Raw genomic sequence first — 17,268 nt, forward strand, 5'->3', positions numbered from 1 at the left:
ATACTTTGAACAAATTTGCCATTGACAGTGCTCTGAAACTTCATCATTGGTATTTACAGAAAGTCATCGCATTTTGAGTCTCTCAGTTAACAACCTCTCTGGCACTAGTAAGCACTGGCTCACGCAGAGTGTGCAAGTGCTGGTTGGGAGCAGTCTAGGCGCTTACCCTAACCCTGATCTGATAACTCACCTCCGTGTCCTCGTCCACGTCTCTGTTGTGGCTGGCCTCCAGCAGCACGTTGATGGATTCTACCTGATCCTCCAGTTGTCCCTTCTCCAGCTTGGTCTGCTCCAGCTGGGCTGTTAGGGCCTCCACCTGGGCACTACGCTCTTTCAGATCAGCCTCTATCCTGCCCAGATGGACCTGGATGTCTGGAGGGATGGCAGACAACACTCACTACAAACTATATATTTATAGAGCACCAGCTGTTCTGGACGACTGTGATCACGCTCTCTGTAGCCGATGTGAGCAAGACCATTAAACAGGTCAACATTCAAAGTCGCGGGGCCAGACGGATTACCAGGACGTGTACTCAAAGCATGCGCGGACCAACTAGCAAGTGTCTTCACTGACATTTTCAACCTCTCCCTGACCGAGTCTGTAATACCTACATGTTTCAAGCAGACCACCATAGTCCCTGTGCCCAAGAAAGCGAAGGTAACCTGCCTAAATGATTACTGCCCCGTAGCACTCACGTCGGTAGCCATGAAAGGCTCACGTCAACACCATCATGCCGGGAAACACAAGATCCACTCCAATTTGCATACCGCCCCAACAGATCCACAGATGACGCAATCTCAATCGCACTCCACACTGCCCTTTCCCACCTGGACAAAAGGAACACCTACGTGAGAATGCTGTTCATTGACTACAGCTCAGCATTCAAACACCACAGTGCCCACAAAGCTCATCACTAAGCTAAGGACCATGGGACTAAACACCTCCCTCTGCAACTGGATCCTGCACTTCCTGACAGACAGACCCCAGGTGGTAAGGGTAGGCAACAATACATCTGCCACTCTGATCCTCAACACTGGGGCCTCTCAGGGGTGCGTGCTTAGTTCCCTCCTGTATTCCCTGTTCACCCACGACTGCATGGCCAAGCATGACTCCAACACCATCATTAAGTTTGCTGACAACAGTGGTAGGCCTGATCACCGACAACGATGAGACAGTCTATAGGGAGGAGGTCAGACACTTGGCAGCATGGTTGCCAGGACAACAACCTCTCCCTCAATGTGAGCAAGACAAAAGGAGCTGATCGTGGACTACAGGAAAAGGCGGGCCGAACAGGCCCCCATTAACATCGACGGGGTTGTAGTGGAGCGGGTCGAGAGTTTCAAGTTCCTTGGTGTCCACATCACCTACGAACGATCATGGTCCAAACACACCAAAACAGTCGTGAAGAGGGCATGACAACACCTTTTCCCCTCAGGAGAAAAGATTTGGCATGGGCCCCAGATCCTCAAAAACTTCTACAGCTGCACCATCGAGAGCATCCTGACCGGTTGCGTCACCGCCTGGTATGGCAACTGCTCTGCATCTGACCGTAAGGCGCTACAGAGGGTAGAGTGTACGGCCCAGTACATCACTGGGGCCAAGCTTCCTGACATCCAGGACCTATATGCACTAGGCAGTGTCAGAGGAAAGCCCCAAAAAATTGTCAAAGACTCCAGTCGCCCAAGTCATAGACTGTTCTCTCTGCTACCGCACGGCAAGCGGTACCAGAGCATCAAGTCTAGGACCAAAAGGCTCCTTAACAGCTTCTACCCCCAAGCCATAAGACTGCTGAACAATTAATCAAATGGCCACCCGGACTATTTACATTGACTGACGCCCCCCTTTGTTTTTACACTGCTGCTACATGCTGTTCATTATCTATGCAGTGTCGATTTACAAATGACCTATACTAACCTGTACCCCCGCACATTGACTATGTACCGGTACCCCCTGTATATAGCCTCGTTATTGTTATGCAATTTTCTTGTTTTACTTTAAGATTATATATATAAAAAAATATATAATAATCACTTTAGTTTATTTAGTAAATATTGTCTTAACTATTTCTTGAACTGCATTGTTGGTTAAGGGCTTGTAAGTAAGCATTTCACGGTAAGGTCTACACCTGTTGTATTCGGCGCATGTGACAAATAAAATTTGATTAACGCTGTTGAATCAATAGATCTTATTTAGTGCAATTTTGAAGAATAAAATACAATTGGTTAAGGTTGGCAGTCAAATAACGTGACTATAGCTAATCCGATTTCTTATTTTGGTCGGTTTATTAAATCTGACGGTTCAATTTAATGGTCAAATTTGAGGAAAGTTTGACATTGACTTCAATTGAGCATTTTCACTTCATACCCCGTTAGTGGAATTGGAATTCTGGAATTCGAACAAACATGGCCGAAACGTGAATAATGTCTTACCTGAGAGGGTGGTAGCGTCCTGCTGGGCTTTCTCCAGGGTGCTCTGTGAACTCCTCAACTCCTCACTAACCTCCTCCAGCCTCCTCCGCAGCACCTGCTCACTCTCTACACGGCTGGCCTGAGGTAGAGTTAGACATATTTTAATATTCTGTAATACTACAGTAAGCATTGTAACAGCATGCGCAGGGTAAGATATGACCACAACTAGAATGAGATTGTATTTCTATGATTATAACAGTATGACATTATTCCCAGGGTCTGGCCTGAGGATGAAGGGTGGGGGCGCATTGTATGTTACTAACCACCAGAGGGCAGCAGAGGCTAAATACAAAATATATCTACTACATTATTATCCAGCTACAGAGTTAGTAATAGGTATACAACTGGTGTGTGTGAGAGAGAGAGAGCGAAAGAGAGAGACTAGAATCTGGAGGGCTAAGGATAGTGACGTGTATATTCACTAATAGGCACGTAACATTCTGTTGATAAACCTCGGGACGGTCCAGGAGGACATGATAATTAAATGATTAAATAAAATGAACTCTTGACTGCCAGGAAGTAAAACATTGACTCACTCACTTCACACATCCCATAATAGTACACACACACACACACACACACACCATTCCATTAGGATTTACCGAATGGACTAAACACAGCTGGTGTGTAGTAGTGTTTTAAACTTTGCTTGGGCACATAGCACACATTCCATCTTGTGCCAGCCAGCCAGCCAATTAGTCAGCCCGTGAGCCAGCCAACCAGTCAGCAACCAACCAGCCAGCCAGCTAGTCATTCAGCCCCATTATTGTGTGGCTGCATTCCATATCAACACACAGCTCTATGATTTCAAGGCCATCAGAGACCCCAGCCGCATCACAGGCGCATTAGACGGGTGGGGTACCAGCCGGTAGCTAAGGCTTTAGAGGGGTAGGGGACCAGCCGAGGGTAAGGCTTTAGAGGGGAGGGGGACCAGCCGGAGGGTAAGGCTTTAGAGGGGTGGGGGACCAGCCGGTGGGTAAGGCTTTAGAGGGGTGGGGGACCAGCCGGTGGGTAAGGCGAAGGCTCACAGCAAACTGCCAGTTCTAGAACTAGGGTACAGCCTTGCAGTTCAACCTACCCTTGGATATATTGGAATTCCTAATTTTCCTTGATCACACAACAGACTAGCTAAATCTGGTGCGATACCACTTACAGTATGTAACATTTTCCTACATCACACAACAGACTAGCTAAATCTAGTGCAATACTATGTCATGACTGTCCTGTGAGCATCCAGATGGGTCAGATCAGCTTTGCAGCAGATGACTTCAGCCAGACTGGTGGTGGGTTGACAGTTCACACCCTGTTGTAAATCAGGGATTAGAACGTTCAGCTTTCTCCCTCTCCAAATTCACACAGGAATGTGCCTTTGTTTCATAGACGTTTCTCGCTGAAACTCTAACACGTTCTAAAGCGAATACTGGAACAATATTTCTAACATAGAACGTGTGGAATGGTCAGAAGTGATCTAAAGAAGAATGTCATTTTGGTTATTTTGTGATGTCATTAAAAATATGTTATAAAGGAAATACTGTAACTTGAAAAGTATATACACACTACATGTACGAAGTCTCCATCCTTTACGTTGTGTATGAAAAATGATGTGTTTTTGTTAACCTTTTCATACGTGAGTTCCAAATATCTCTAACGGTCGACCCCAGTGTGAGTTGTTTTATGCACATGTCAGAATGCACTCACTGTTCCAAAATGTGATTATTACGCAACAGGACAGTTAACACGCGCTGCCTGCTAATTATCTATAGGCTGGGTTTCAACTTGTCAAAATTATTTTCTAACAGTTAGAATTGAGGTGTGTTCCGCCTCTTCATTAATTTACATAGAAGTAGCCCTTTTCAGCGTTGTGGACAATTTATGTTCGAGGCTTTACTGAGCCAGACAAACTTCTCTTCGAGGAGAGCCCACGCATTTCACCAATGTTTGCGCAGATCAAGTATGTAGATATTTGCGCAATCTTGCACGAATTGAAACATTTTCTGGCTGGCAAATAATAACTTTGGACACGTGTGCGTTCCAATCAAAGTTGCTTATTTTCTGTATATCGTGTTGTTGTTTCTACTGTATGTATGTATGTATGTATGTATGTATGTATGTATGTATGTATGCATGCATGTACGTACGTATGTACGTACGTACAGTTGAAGTTTACATACACCTTAGCCAAATACATTTAAACTCAGTTTCACAATTCCTGATATTTAATCCTAGTAAAAATTCCCTGTCTTAGGTCAGTTAGGGTCACCACTTTATTTTAAGAATGTGAAATGTCAGAATAATAGTATAGAGAATTATTCATTTCAGCTTTTATTTCTTTCATCACATTCCTAGTGGGTCAGAAGTTTATACACTCAATTAGAATTTGGTAACATTGCCTAAATTGTTTAACTTGGGTCAAACGTTTTGTGTAGCCTTCCACAAGCTTCCCACAATAGGTTAGGTGAATTTTGGCCCATTCCTTCTGACAGAGCAGGTGTAACTGAGTCAGGTTTGTAGGCCTTCTTGCTCACACACGCTTTTTCCGTTCTGCCAACAAATTTTCAATTGGATTGAGGTCAGGGCTTTGTGCTGGCCACTCCAATACCTTGACATTGTTGTCCTTAAGCCATTTTGCCACAACTTTGGAAGTATGCTTGGGGTCATTGTCCATTTGGAAGACACATTTGCAACCAAGCTTTAAATTCCTGACTGATGTCTTGAGATGTTGCTTCAATATATCCACCTAATTTTCCTACCTCATGATGCCATCTATTTTGTGAAGTGCACCAGTCCCTCCTGCAGCAAAGCACCCCTACAACATGATGCTGCCACCCCCATGCTTCACGGTATTCTTCGGCACGCAAGCTTTCCCCATTTTTCTCAAAATAACAATGGTCATTATTCTTCTTAAAAAAAATGTTTTAACCTTTATTTAACTAGGCAAGTCAGTTAAGAACAAATTCTTATTTTCAATGACGGCCTAGGAACAGTGGGTTAACTGCCTTGTTCAGAGGCAGAACAACATATTTTTACCTTGTCAGCTCGGAGATTCGATCTTGCAAACTTTCGGTTACAAGTCCATCGCTCTAACCAGTAGGCTACCTGCCGCCCAATTATGGCCAAACAGTTCTATTTTTGTTTCATCAGACCAGAGGACATTTCTCCAAAAAGTACAATCTTTGACCCCATGTGCAGTTGCAAATCTGCTTTGAGAGGGACTGAAACGCCTTACAATGAAACTAACGGTGTCAGTCCCACCACTGACCCGGTGACTCCAACTGGTGAAACACTGTGCGATATCGCCGAAAGATATCCTCCTCTCAGTTTGCAGGTACTGGAACGGTTACCCACGACAGCCACTGAGCTTTTTGAAGCACAAACACCAGGAGATATGGTTGAAAGGTTACAGCCAATCTACTAACAACGTGACTACTGACAACTCGTACAAAGGGTCTGACATTTTCGTTCAAAAGGGTCGAGACTACGTGCAACACTGTACGAGGCCACCCGATCAGCCAACAAATCAAGTTGTAAACTTCCCCATGAGAACAGAGAGGAGCGGACAAGCCCCTCGACAGGGATAAACTCATAGAATACATCTGTGACATCACGGAGGTGTCACACTGGTAGTAAAAGAAGTCCAGTGGACTTTCTACCTCCAAAAACAAATGGCAACAATAATCATTTATTGCCATGTGTAGTCTCAACTACAATGCTACTAGTAAAATGCTCTAGTCATGTGTTCCGGTACGATAACATTTTGGGATAAATTGGTAGGGTAGCTGGTCCCCTTGGGTACCAATGTCAGCAACAGTCATTAAGAAGGTTAGAGACCTAACAATTCGAATTGCCATTGATAACAGCGGTAGTAGTCACTCAGATTGCAACACGTGTAAGGGAATCTCCAAAACACTCTTCTGATGGTTAACACAGATGCCACTAATAAATAGAACCCTTCATTCAGGAGGAAAGTTAGAAGTCATGAACCATGATCACACCGCATACAACTGGTTCAGTACTTATAGAGTACTTCCGTCATGAGGTTAGCTCCTCCATGGATAATATAGCTTTGAAATAGACTCCTTCATATCTATCGCGACTACAATGGTGTAAGACACTTAGTAAAACCACTAAAGGTCCCCTTGACATATGGCTTGAGGTTGGCACCGATTCTTACAAACACACGGTCATTGACATGGAAATTATCTGATGACGTCAGACTCATTCTACCCAGATTGCAGCCTACCAGGATACTTAGTTTTCTTGCCCTTGACATGTGCGCTTGTGCAAGCATAAACGCACATGCACCACAAAAGATTTTTATGTGGATTTATACTAGGATCACTTAAGGGTCCGAGCAAAATACCAGTCTTGGTAAAGTTGAAAATAGACCCTGAAGCCCTTTGACTCTAAAGCTACATTAATCACCAGTTTCTCCCCAGAGGTCCATAGGTCATCCCTGTAGACGGTCCAAATCTAGTGCCTTACAGATGTAGACTTATCATGTAGTTATCAACTTAGGATAGTGCACTAAGAAACACACCACTATGTAGGATCGCCCTCATTTAGCCAAGACCATGGACCAGTGGCTACACAGAGTGTTTTAGATGTAATTTGTGGTTTAGTACGGTACCATGCGTCACTGCTCCAGTCCAGCATCCAGGGACACAAAAGCTCTAACTGACAATGAATGGGCGACATAAACCAAATAGAAACTGATCATTTTGTTTCTACTCGTCAGTATTATTTACTAAAACTGTTGTTACACAAAGGTTTTTATTCTAAGAGAAACAAAATGCTCAATTATATTCCATGATATTCTTAAGATATATGTGTTGACTGAATATAAGCAAGTGATGTCTGCTAAATAATCAAGTTGATGGTGCAGTCATATAGCCTCGGCACCTACATAAAGCTGAGTGACTCACTCATTCATGGATTTGGATCAAAATAAATAAGTACCAACATTCTTTCTGATAGTCTTTAATAAAGAAATGTTTTTGTTTTCCTGACCTGGACACCATGTAAACTCAGCAAAAGAAGAAACGTCTTTCAAAGATAATTCATAAAAATCCAAATAACTTCACAGATCTTCATTGTAAAGGGTTTAAACACTGTTTCCCATGCTTGTTCAATGAACCATAAATAATTAATGAACATGTACCTGTGGAACGGTCGTTAAGACACTAGCAGCTTACAGACGGTAGGCAATTAAGGTCACAATTATGAAAACGTAGGACACCAGAGGCCTTTCTACTGACTCTGAAAAACACCAAAAGATGCCCAGGGTCCCTGCTCATTTGCGTGAATGTGCCTTAGGCATGCTGCAAGGAGGCATGAAGACTGCAGATGTGGCCAGGGCAATAAATTGCAATGTCCCTACTGTGAGACGCCTAAGACAGAGCTACAGGGAGACAGGACGGACAGCTGATCGTCCTCGCAGTGGCAGACCACATGTAACAACACCTGCACAGGATCAGTACATCTGAACATCACACCTGCGGGACAGGTATAGGATGGCAACAACAACTGCCCGAGTTACACCAGGAACGCACAATCCCTCCATCAGTGCTCAGACTGTCCGCAATAGGCTGAGAGAGGCTGGACTGAGGGCTTGTTGGCCTGTTGTAAGACAGGTCCTCACCCGGCAACAACGTCGCCTATGGGCACAAATCCACCGTCGCTGAACCAGACAGGACTGGCAAAAAGTGCTCTTCACTGACGAGTCACGGTTTTGTCTCACCAGGGGTGATGGTTGGATTCGCGTTTATCATTGAAGGAATGAGCGTTACACCGAGGCCTGTACTCTGGAGTGGGATCAATTTGGAGGTGGAGGGTCCGTCATGGTCTGGGGCGGTGTGTCACAGCATCATCGGACTGAGCTTGTTGGAGGTTACGACTGTTACGAATGATAATATGATACAAGGTTATGATTAATACATTGACTATTTTATGGATGTGATAGGTAAAGACCTTTAGAGTTTCATTCGGGACATGGTAACTCTTTAAACAACCGCTCTCGTGGTGCCCCAAATTCCTAATTAGTTAATTGTTACATGATTAACTTAAAAATCGGATAACAATTAAACAGTTAGTTGATTAGATAAATAACAGTCATCAGATTAATGAAAGTAAAGTCACGACAACTACTTACAGTATGTTACATTTTCCTGGGTCACAGAACAGACTAGCTAAATCTGGTGCGATACTACTTATAGCAGCAGGGCCAGTACCTCCAGCCCTCTCCAGATGTTGTCATTAGTCTGAACGTGTGTGTGTCCATGTGCGTCTGTGTCCGTCTGTGTGCGTCTGTGTTTTCCAGTCCTACCTGCAGTAGAGTAAGTTGTTTCTCTACAGAAGACACCTTAGTCTCCAGCCCTCTTTTGACCTTCTCATCAGCTTGAAGGCTCTCACTCCTCTCCCCCAGCTCCTTGGTCAGTCTGGCACAGTCCTGTCTCAGCTTGGCAAGCTCTGCATTCTGTCTGAGGAGAGAAGAGAGAGGGAGGCCAGGTCAGTCAGGAAAATACACTACATGGCTAAAAGTATGTGGACACCTGCTCGTCAAACAGCTCATTCCAAAATCATGGGTATTAATATGGAGTTGGTCCTGCCTTTGCTGTTATAACAGACTCCACTCTTCTGGGAAGGCTTTCCACTAGATGTTGGAACACTGCTGCGGGGACTTGCTCACATTCAGCCACAAGAGCATTAGTGAGGTCGGCCACTGTTGTTTGGCAATTAGACATGACTCGCAGTCGGTGTTCCAATTCATCCCAAAGGTGTTCGATGGGATTGAGGTCAGGGCTCTGTGCAGGCCAGTCAAGTTCTTCCACACCGATCTCGATAAACCTTTTCTGTATGGACTTTACTTTGTGCACAGGGGCATTGTCATGCTGAAACAAAGTTGAAAGCACAGAATAGTCTAGAATGTCATTGTATTCTGTAGCGTTAAGATCACCCTTTACTGGAACTATGAAAAACAGCCGCAGACCATTATTCCTCTTCCACCAAACTTAACAGTTGGCACTATGCACTTGGGCAGGTAGCGTTCTCCTGGCATCCGCCAAACGCAGATTCATCCGTTTGACTGAGAGTTGTTGAAGCGTGATTCATCACTCCAGAGAACGCGTTTACCCTGCTCCAGTCCAATGGCAGCAAGCTTTACACCACTCCAGCACAAGCTTGGCATTGCACATGGTGATCTTAGGCTTGTGTGAGGCTGCTCGGCCATGAAAACCCACTTCATGACTTTGCTTCCAGAAGCAGTTTGGAACTTGATAGTGAGTGTTGCAACTGAGGACAGACGATTTTTACTTGTTACTTGTTACGCTCACAGAACGGCAGTCCCGTTCTGTGAGCTTGTGTGGCCTACCACTTCGCAGCTGAGCCGTTGTCGCTCCTAGACATTTCCACTTCACAATAACAGCACTTACAGTTGACTGGGACAGCTCTAGCAGGACAGAAATTTGACAAACTGACTTGTTGGAAAGGTGCCCGCCTATGACGGTGCCACGTTGAAAGTCCCTGAGCTCTTCAGTAAGGCCATTCTACTGACAATGTTTATCTATGGGGATTGCATGGCCTCATGCTCGATTGTATACACCTGTCAGAAACGGGTGTGGCTGAAAAAGCAGAATCCACTAATTTGAAGGGGTGTCCACATACTTTTGGCCATGTAGTGTACCTCAGAGCAGGCTTCAGTCTCTTAGTCAGACACACTAATCCTAGACCTAGTAATCCTAATTTACTGTGTTCCATACAAATTTACATCTGCATTCTCAAAACAAAACGTATTCTTCGTAGTGGCAAATACTAAAACGTTTTGGGACAGGGGCCAGGAACAGACACCTACTTGCTCTCTGCCTGGCTGGTGGCCTGGTTCAGGGTTAGGGGTTTAGGTTAGGAACAGACACCTACTTGCTCTCTGCCTGGCTGGTGGCCTGGTTCAGGGTTAGGGGTTAGGTTAGGAACAGACACCTACTTGCTCTCTGCCTGGCTGGTGGCCTGGTTCAGGGTTAGGGGTTAGGTTAGGAACAGACACCTACTTGCTCTCTGCCTGGCTGGTGGCCTGGTTCAGGGTTAGGGTTTAGGTTAGGAACAGACACCTACTTGCTCTCTGCCTGGCTGGTGGCCTGGTTCAGGGTTAGGGGTTAGGTTAGGAACAGACACCTACTTGCTCTCTGCCTGGCTGGTGGCCTGGTTCAGGGTTAGGGGTTAGGTTAGGAACAGACACCTACTTGCTCTCTGCCTGGCTGGTGGCCTGGTTCAGGGTTAGGGGTTAGGTTAGGAACAGACACCTACTTGCTCTCTGCCTGGCTGGTGGCCTGGTTCAGGGTTAGGGTTTAGGTTAGGAACAGACACCTACTTGCTCTCTGCCTGGCTGGTGGCCTGGTTCAGGGTTAGGATTTAGGTTAGGAACAGACACCTACTTGCTCTCTGCCTGGCTGGTGGCCTGGTTCAGGGTTAGGGGTTAGGTTAGGAACAGACACCTACTTGCTCTCTGCCTGGCTGGTGGCCTGGTTCAGGGTTAGGGGTTAGGTTAGGAACAGACACCTACTTGCTCTCTGCCTGGCTGGTGGCCTGGTTCAGGGCATCTCTGAGGATGGAGTTCTCTTGCTGCAGACAAGCCAGCTGGGCAGTGGGACCTGACTCCAACTGCTCCTGAAGACTGATGACCTTAGAGTAGGGAGGGACATTTGACTTCAAGTTTTGGAATGCTTTGGAAATCTTTACATAACTAATTTAAATCCAATAAAGTATACTGAATTCTAATGAGAAAAAGACAGCAGCTGACAGACAGAGATAGACCTGCATTCTATTCTATATACACTACCTTGGCGGTGAGTTTCTGTGTCTGTGCTACGTGGTCCTGGTAGGAGGCCTGCATCCGAGCCTGCAGAGCGATCATCTCTTGCTCCCTGGACGAGAGCTGCGAACTCAGCCTGGTTTCCACACTGGCCACCTTGGACTTCTCAGCAAACAGCTCCTACAGAAGGAGGAGAGATACAGACTGTCAGACAGCTCCTAGAAGGACTGGGGTCAATTCAGGAAGTAATTCAATGATTTTTTTTTTTTTTTTTTTAAATGTCATATTAATTTTAAACATTTTCATTTATTTTTTTTAATATTTCATGTGAAATTCCAAATCCCTTCCTGAATTGACCCCAACCCTGGCTCCTACACACAGACAACAGTGGTAAACAATTGTTCAACTCGTCCATGGGAGGGGTTCTAGTTATGTGGTTATCTAGTTATAAGTCGTATTTTCAGAGATATTCTCAATGTGTGAGAATGTGTGTTTTACCCCGGTGAGTTCTCCGAGTCTGTTCTTGGTTGCGGTGACACACTCCTGCGCATTGTTTGTGTATGTGTGTGTGTGTGTTACCTTGGTGAGTTCCCTCAGTCTGTTCTTGGTTGCGGTGGCACACTCCTGCGCATTGTTTGTGTATGTGTGTGTGTGTGTGTTACCTTGGTGAGTTCCCTCAGTCTGTTCTTGGTTGCGGTGGCGTCCTCTTGCTGAGTTGCCAGCTGTTTCTGATTCTCCTCTAACTGTTTCTTCATCACAGCCACCGGGTCGCCCTTCTGAGTAGCCTGAGTAGCACGCGCACACACAGGAAGTTAGTCACAATCAATATCAAAATCAACAACTGTAGTGTATTTGTGAGTGTCTGACCAATCACCCATCCTCCTCATGCATGACGTGTGTCAGTGTCACCACCCCTCCCAGTGGTTTCTCCCGTCCCATGCAGTACCACCCCCCCACCACACACAAACACTCCCAGTCCAACCCCCTCAAATGACATTTCCCATCCAGTCCTGACCAGATTGTATTATATGCCCTGCCGGATTCCCTACCCTCCAACTCAAGCCTTACATTTGTCAACCCCCCTTCAACTCCACAATGGTATCTCCCATTCCGGGTCATACCACAATGTCATGCATGATGTCCTCCCCCAACCCCCAGAGTGATTTCATATCACCCCTCTCCACCCCCAGACTGACATATCTCCCATCCCACGCCACGGGTCGTACCATGTGCCAGGTGTCTTGTTTGATGCCAGCCTTGTCAGACAGGATCTCTATGAGGCGCTGGGCCTCTCCCTGACTGATCACCATACTGCTAACGGTAGAGGCCAGGGCCCTGTAGGGCAGGTACAGGGGGGAATCCAGACCAGAGTCCACTGCTACGGCTAAACAGAGAGCACAACAGGGAGAGAGATGTTATTACACATTATTACAAGCATCCAGAGAGTCAGCTGCTACAGGTAAGGAGAGGAAATCATAGATATTAATAAAACATCCTTCCCTACTGAGAAAAGCACTCATCAAAAGGACAGTTACTGTGCACAGGAATACAATGTTGGCAGAACTTGGGAAGTTAAGGGGTAAAAAGCCATGTGGAATATTCCTACTGTCTGGTACAGTATGCCTGCCATCGTAAGATTGTGGGTTCTCACACTGCCACCAGGCTAGGGCCTGGTCAGTAACAGGGGAGGGAACTGGGCACTGCGGGCAGCCTAGGGCCTGGTCAGTAACAGGGGAGGGAACTGGGCACTGCGGGCAGCCTAGGGCCTGGTCAGTAACAGGGGAGGGAACTGGGCACTGCGGGCAGCCTAGGGCCTGGTCAGTAACAGGGGAGGGAACTGGGCACTGCGGGCAGCCTAGGGCCTGGTCAGTAACAGGGGAGGGAACTGGGCACTACCACCAGCCTAGGGCCTGGTCAGTAACAGGGGAGGGAACTGGGCACTGCCACCAGCCTAGGGCCTGGTCAGTAACAGGGGAGGGAACTGGGTACCACCAGCCTAGGGCCTGGTCAGTAACAGGGGAGGGAACTGGGTACCACCAGCCTAGGGCCTGGTCAGTAACAGGGGAGGGAACTGGGCACTACCACCAGCCTAGGGCCTGGTCAGTAACAGGGGAGGGAACTGGGCACTACCACCAGCCTAGGGCCTGGTCAGTAACAGGGGAGGGAACTGGGCACTACCACCAGCCTAGGGCCTGGTCAGTAACAGGGGAGGGAACTGGGCACTACCACCAGCCTAGGGCCTGGTCAGTAACAGGGGAGGGAACTGGGCACTGCCACCAGCCTAGGGCCTGGTCAGTAACAGGGGAGGGAACTGGGCACTGCCACCAGGCTAGGGCCTGGTCAGTAACAGGGGAGGGAACTGGGCACTACCACCAGGCTAGGGCCTGGTCAGTAACAGGGGAGGGAACTGGGCACTGCCACCAGGCTAGGGCCTGGTCAGTAACAGGGGAGGGAACTGGGCACTACCACCAGCCTAGGGCCTGGTCAGTAACAGGGGAGGGAACTGGGCACTGCCACCAGCCTAGGGCCTGGTCAGTAACAGGGGAGGGAACTGGGCACTGCCACCAGGCTAGGGCCTGGTCAGTAACAGGGGAGGGAACTGGGCACTACCACCAGCCTAGGGCCTGGTCAGTAACAGGGGAGGGAACTGGGTACCACCAGCCTAGGGCCTGGTCAGTAACAGGGGAGGGAACTGGGTACCACCAGCCTAGGGCCTGGTCAGTAACAGGGGAGGGAACTGGGCACTACCACCAGCCTAGGGCATTCTATTCTATTAGGTTTGACTGATATTTGGCAGAAATCAGTTGTCTTCGTGGGGAGTTTGTGGGGTAAAAGGCAATAAATGAAGGCTAAATACAGTTGAAGTTGGAAGTTTACATACACCTTAGTCAAATACATTTAAACTCCGTTTTTAAACATTCCTGATATTATATCCTAGTAGAAAATCCGTCTTAGGTCAGTTAGGATTAACCACTTTATTTTAAGAATGTGAAATGTCAGAATAATAGTAGAGAGAATTATTTATTTCAGCTTTTCTTTATTTTATCACATTCTCAGTGGGTCAGAAGTTTACATACACTCAATTAGTATTTGGTAGCATTGCTTTTAAATTGTTTAACTTGGGTCAAAGGTTTCGGGTAGCCTTCCACAAGCTTCCCACAATAAGTTGGGTGAATTTTGGCCCATTCCTCCTGACAGAGCTGGTGTAACTGAGCCAGGTTTGTAGGCCTCCTTACTCACACACGCTTTTTCAGTTCTGCCCAAAGATTTTCTACAGGATTGAGGTCAGGGCTTTGTGATGGCCACTCCAATACCTTGACTTTGCTGTCCTTAAGCCATTATGCCACAACTTTGGAAGTGTGCTTGGGGTCATTGTCCATTTGGAAGACCCATTTGCGACCAAGTTTTAACTTCCTGACTTATGTCTTGAGATGTTGCTTCAATATATCCACATAAATTTCCTACCTCATGATGCCATCTATTTTGTGAAGTGCACCAGTCCCTCCTGCAGCAAAGCACCCCCACAACATGATGCTGCCACCCCCGTGCTTCACGGTTGGGATGGTGTTCTTCAGCATGCAAGCCTCCCCCCTTTTCTCTCCAAACATAACGATGGTCATTAAGGCCAACAGTTCTATTTTTGTTTCATCAGACCAGAGGACATTTCTCCAAAAAGTACCATCTTTGTCCCCATGTGCAGTTGCAAACCGTAGTCTGGCTTTTTTGGAGCAGTGGCTTCTTTCTTGCCGAGTGGCCTTTCAGGTTATGTCGATATAGGACTCGTTTTACTGTGGATATAGATACTTTTGTACCTGTTTCCTCCAGCATCTTCACAAGGTCCTTTTCTGTTGTTCTGGGATTGATTTGCACTTTTCGCAACAAAGTACGTTCATCTCTAGGAGACAGAACACGCCTCCTTCCTGAGTGGTATGACGGCTGCATGGTCCCATGGTGTTTATACTTGCGTACTATTGTTTGAACATGGTTCCTTCAGGCATTTAGAAATTGCTCCCAAGGATGAACCAGACTTGTGGAGGTCTACAATCTTTGGCTGATTTCTTTTGATTTACCCATGATGTCAAGCAAAGAGGCACAGAGTTGTTTGAAGGTAGGCCTTGAAATACATCCACAGGTACACCTCCAATTGACTCAAATTATGTCAATTAGCCTATCAGAAGCTTCTAAAGCCATGACATCCTTTTCGGGAATTTTTCAAGCTGTTTAAAAGGCACAGTCAACTTAGTGAATGTAAACTTCTGAACCACTGGAATTGTGATACAGTGAATTATAAATAATCTGTCTGTAAACAATTGTTGGAAAAATTACTTGTGTCATGCACAAAGTAGATGTCCTAACCGACTTGCCAAAACAATAGTTTGTTAACAAGAAATTTGTGGAGTGGTTGAAAAACGAGTTTTAATGACTCCAACCTAAGTGTATTTAAACTTCCGACATCAACTGTATGTCTATTATGCTTAATATGTCTGTCATCACAAGACTGAGTAAATTCCCATGGCTCAGGACAGAGTGGGTGGGAACTGGGCAGCTGAACCCCTGGCTGAGAGGGCAGAGTGGTACCAGGCAAACACAGCCCCTGTGGCACCAGAGAAACTCCCTATTGTCTGGGTTACTGAGAGGCTTTGTCAGCTAGCACAACAGGGCCAAAGCTGTGCACACATACACATGCACACACTGAGCAGGAGGGCGCCACTGCAGCCAAGAACAGACTGAGAATTGAACCGGGTACCACACACCCACACGTTGTCATTGTTGTAGTAAGAGTGTTACAGTAGTGCTTGTGTTTTGGCTAAAGTAGTTCCTGCGTAGACTACCATTTCCACTCATTAAAAACAGAAAGATATGTTTTTAACAGCCTACCTAGCAGTTACCTCACTTCCTGTGTTGGTCTGTCTGTCAGTCACAAAAACACAACCCATATAAGGAAGAATGACATCTACAGACAGACAACATACTTCCCTGGTTTTCCAGAAATCCTGGTTGGAGGATTCCAGATTTCCTGCTTATTCACTCCTGATAGCAGGATTCCTCCAACAGGGATTTCGGGAAAACCATGGAATGTATTGAAAGTTCCTGGAATTTTACAACCCTAGGATAAACTACTGTACTTGTGATCCTGTACTTGTGGTCCTGTTGTTCTTGTGCAGCTGGCACACAGAATGAGGGAAGCTTTTCTTTGAAGACCTACTCTGTTTGGTGGCGCGCACACACACACACACACACACACACACACACACACACACACACAGGCCTTGGCCATGTCCTGCATAATGTGTGCAGTAGTAGTCTTTCGACCAGACCACACCCAGTTAGACTGGCTGAGATCAGAGTCCACCACGGCAGCCTTCGTCAGATGCCGCCGAAACGCATCCGTTTTGCTCTGACCTATGCTGCTAAAAAAAAAAAGACATGAAAACTTAAAGAATATTTCAGTGAGTGCAGGTTTTTCTTTCTTCCATGTATACCTTTTGAACCCGGCACCCAAACACTGTTACGACAAACTTCTCAGCTGAGCACACCAATTCCTCATTCTAATCAGTCCACCACAGAGAAAACAGCTAAGCTTTGTTCTGCAGTGTAGGAGCACAAGTCTCTCTGTAGATATTATATAGTCCGGACTATTATATAATTAAGCAATAAGGCCCGAGGAGGTGTGGTATATTGGCCATATACCACAAACCCTTGACGTGCCTTATTGCTACTATAAACTGGTTAACAACGTAATTAGAACAGTAAACAAGTAATTTTGCGTCATACCCATGGTATATTGTCTGATATGAAACTGTGTGGTTCGAGCCCTGAATGCTGATTGGCTGAAAGCCAATACCACGGGTATGAGAAAACATTTATTTTTACTGCTCTAATTGCGTAGGTAACCAGTTTATATTAGCAGTAAGTCACCTCGGGGGTTTGTGATATATGGCTAATATACCACGGCTAAGGGCTGTGTCCAGGCACTGCGTGTTGCGTCAATCAGCATC

General features: G+C 46.2%; 1 protein-coding gene across 10 annotated transcripts in view; it reads right to left on the minus strand.

The window, feature by feature from the left end:
• rrbp1a (ribosome binding protein 1a) overlaps positions 1–17,268 on the minus strand; it is a 52,863-nt gene that overhangs the window by 11,787 nt on the left and 23,808 nt on the right. For all 10 annotated transcript variants that reach the window (XR_014392922.1, XM_082977679.1, XM_082977665.1 and 7 more), the window contains exons 5-11: positions 12,496–12,653; positions 11,932–12,054; positions 11,297–11,449; positions 11,021–11,139; positions 8,792–8,945; positions 2,431–2,548; positions 191–372 (exon numbers count right to left, since the gene is read on the minus strand). Coding sequence is in view for 9 of the 10 variants with exons in the window: in XM_082977679.1 (XP_082833805.1) it covers positions 191–372; positions 2,431–2,548; positions 8,792–8,945; positions 11,021–11,139; positions 11,297–11,449; positions 11,932–12,054; positions 12,496–12,653 (1,007 nt within the window). In the remaining variant the exon portion in view is untranslated. The remainder of the gene's footprint in view (positions 1–190; positions 373–2,430; positions 2,549–8,791; positions 8,946–11,020; positions 11,140–11,296; positions 11,450–11,931; positions 12,055–12,495; positions 12,654–17,268) is intronic.

This window comes from Salmo salar, chromosome 01 (genome assembly GCF_965601325.2).
Source record: "Salmo salar chromosome 01, fSalSal1, whole genome shotgun sequence".
Taxonomy (NCBI): Eukaryota; Metazoa; Chordata; class Actinopteri; order Salmoniformes; family Salmonidae; genus Salmo; species Salmo salar.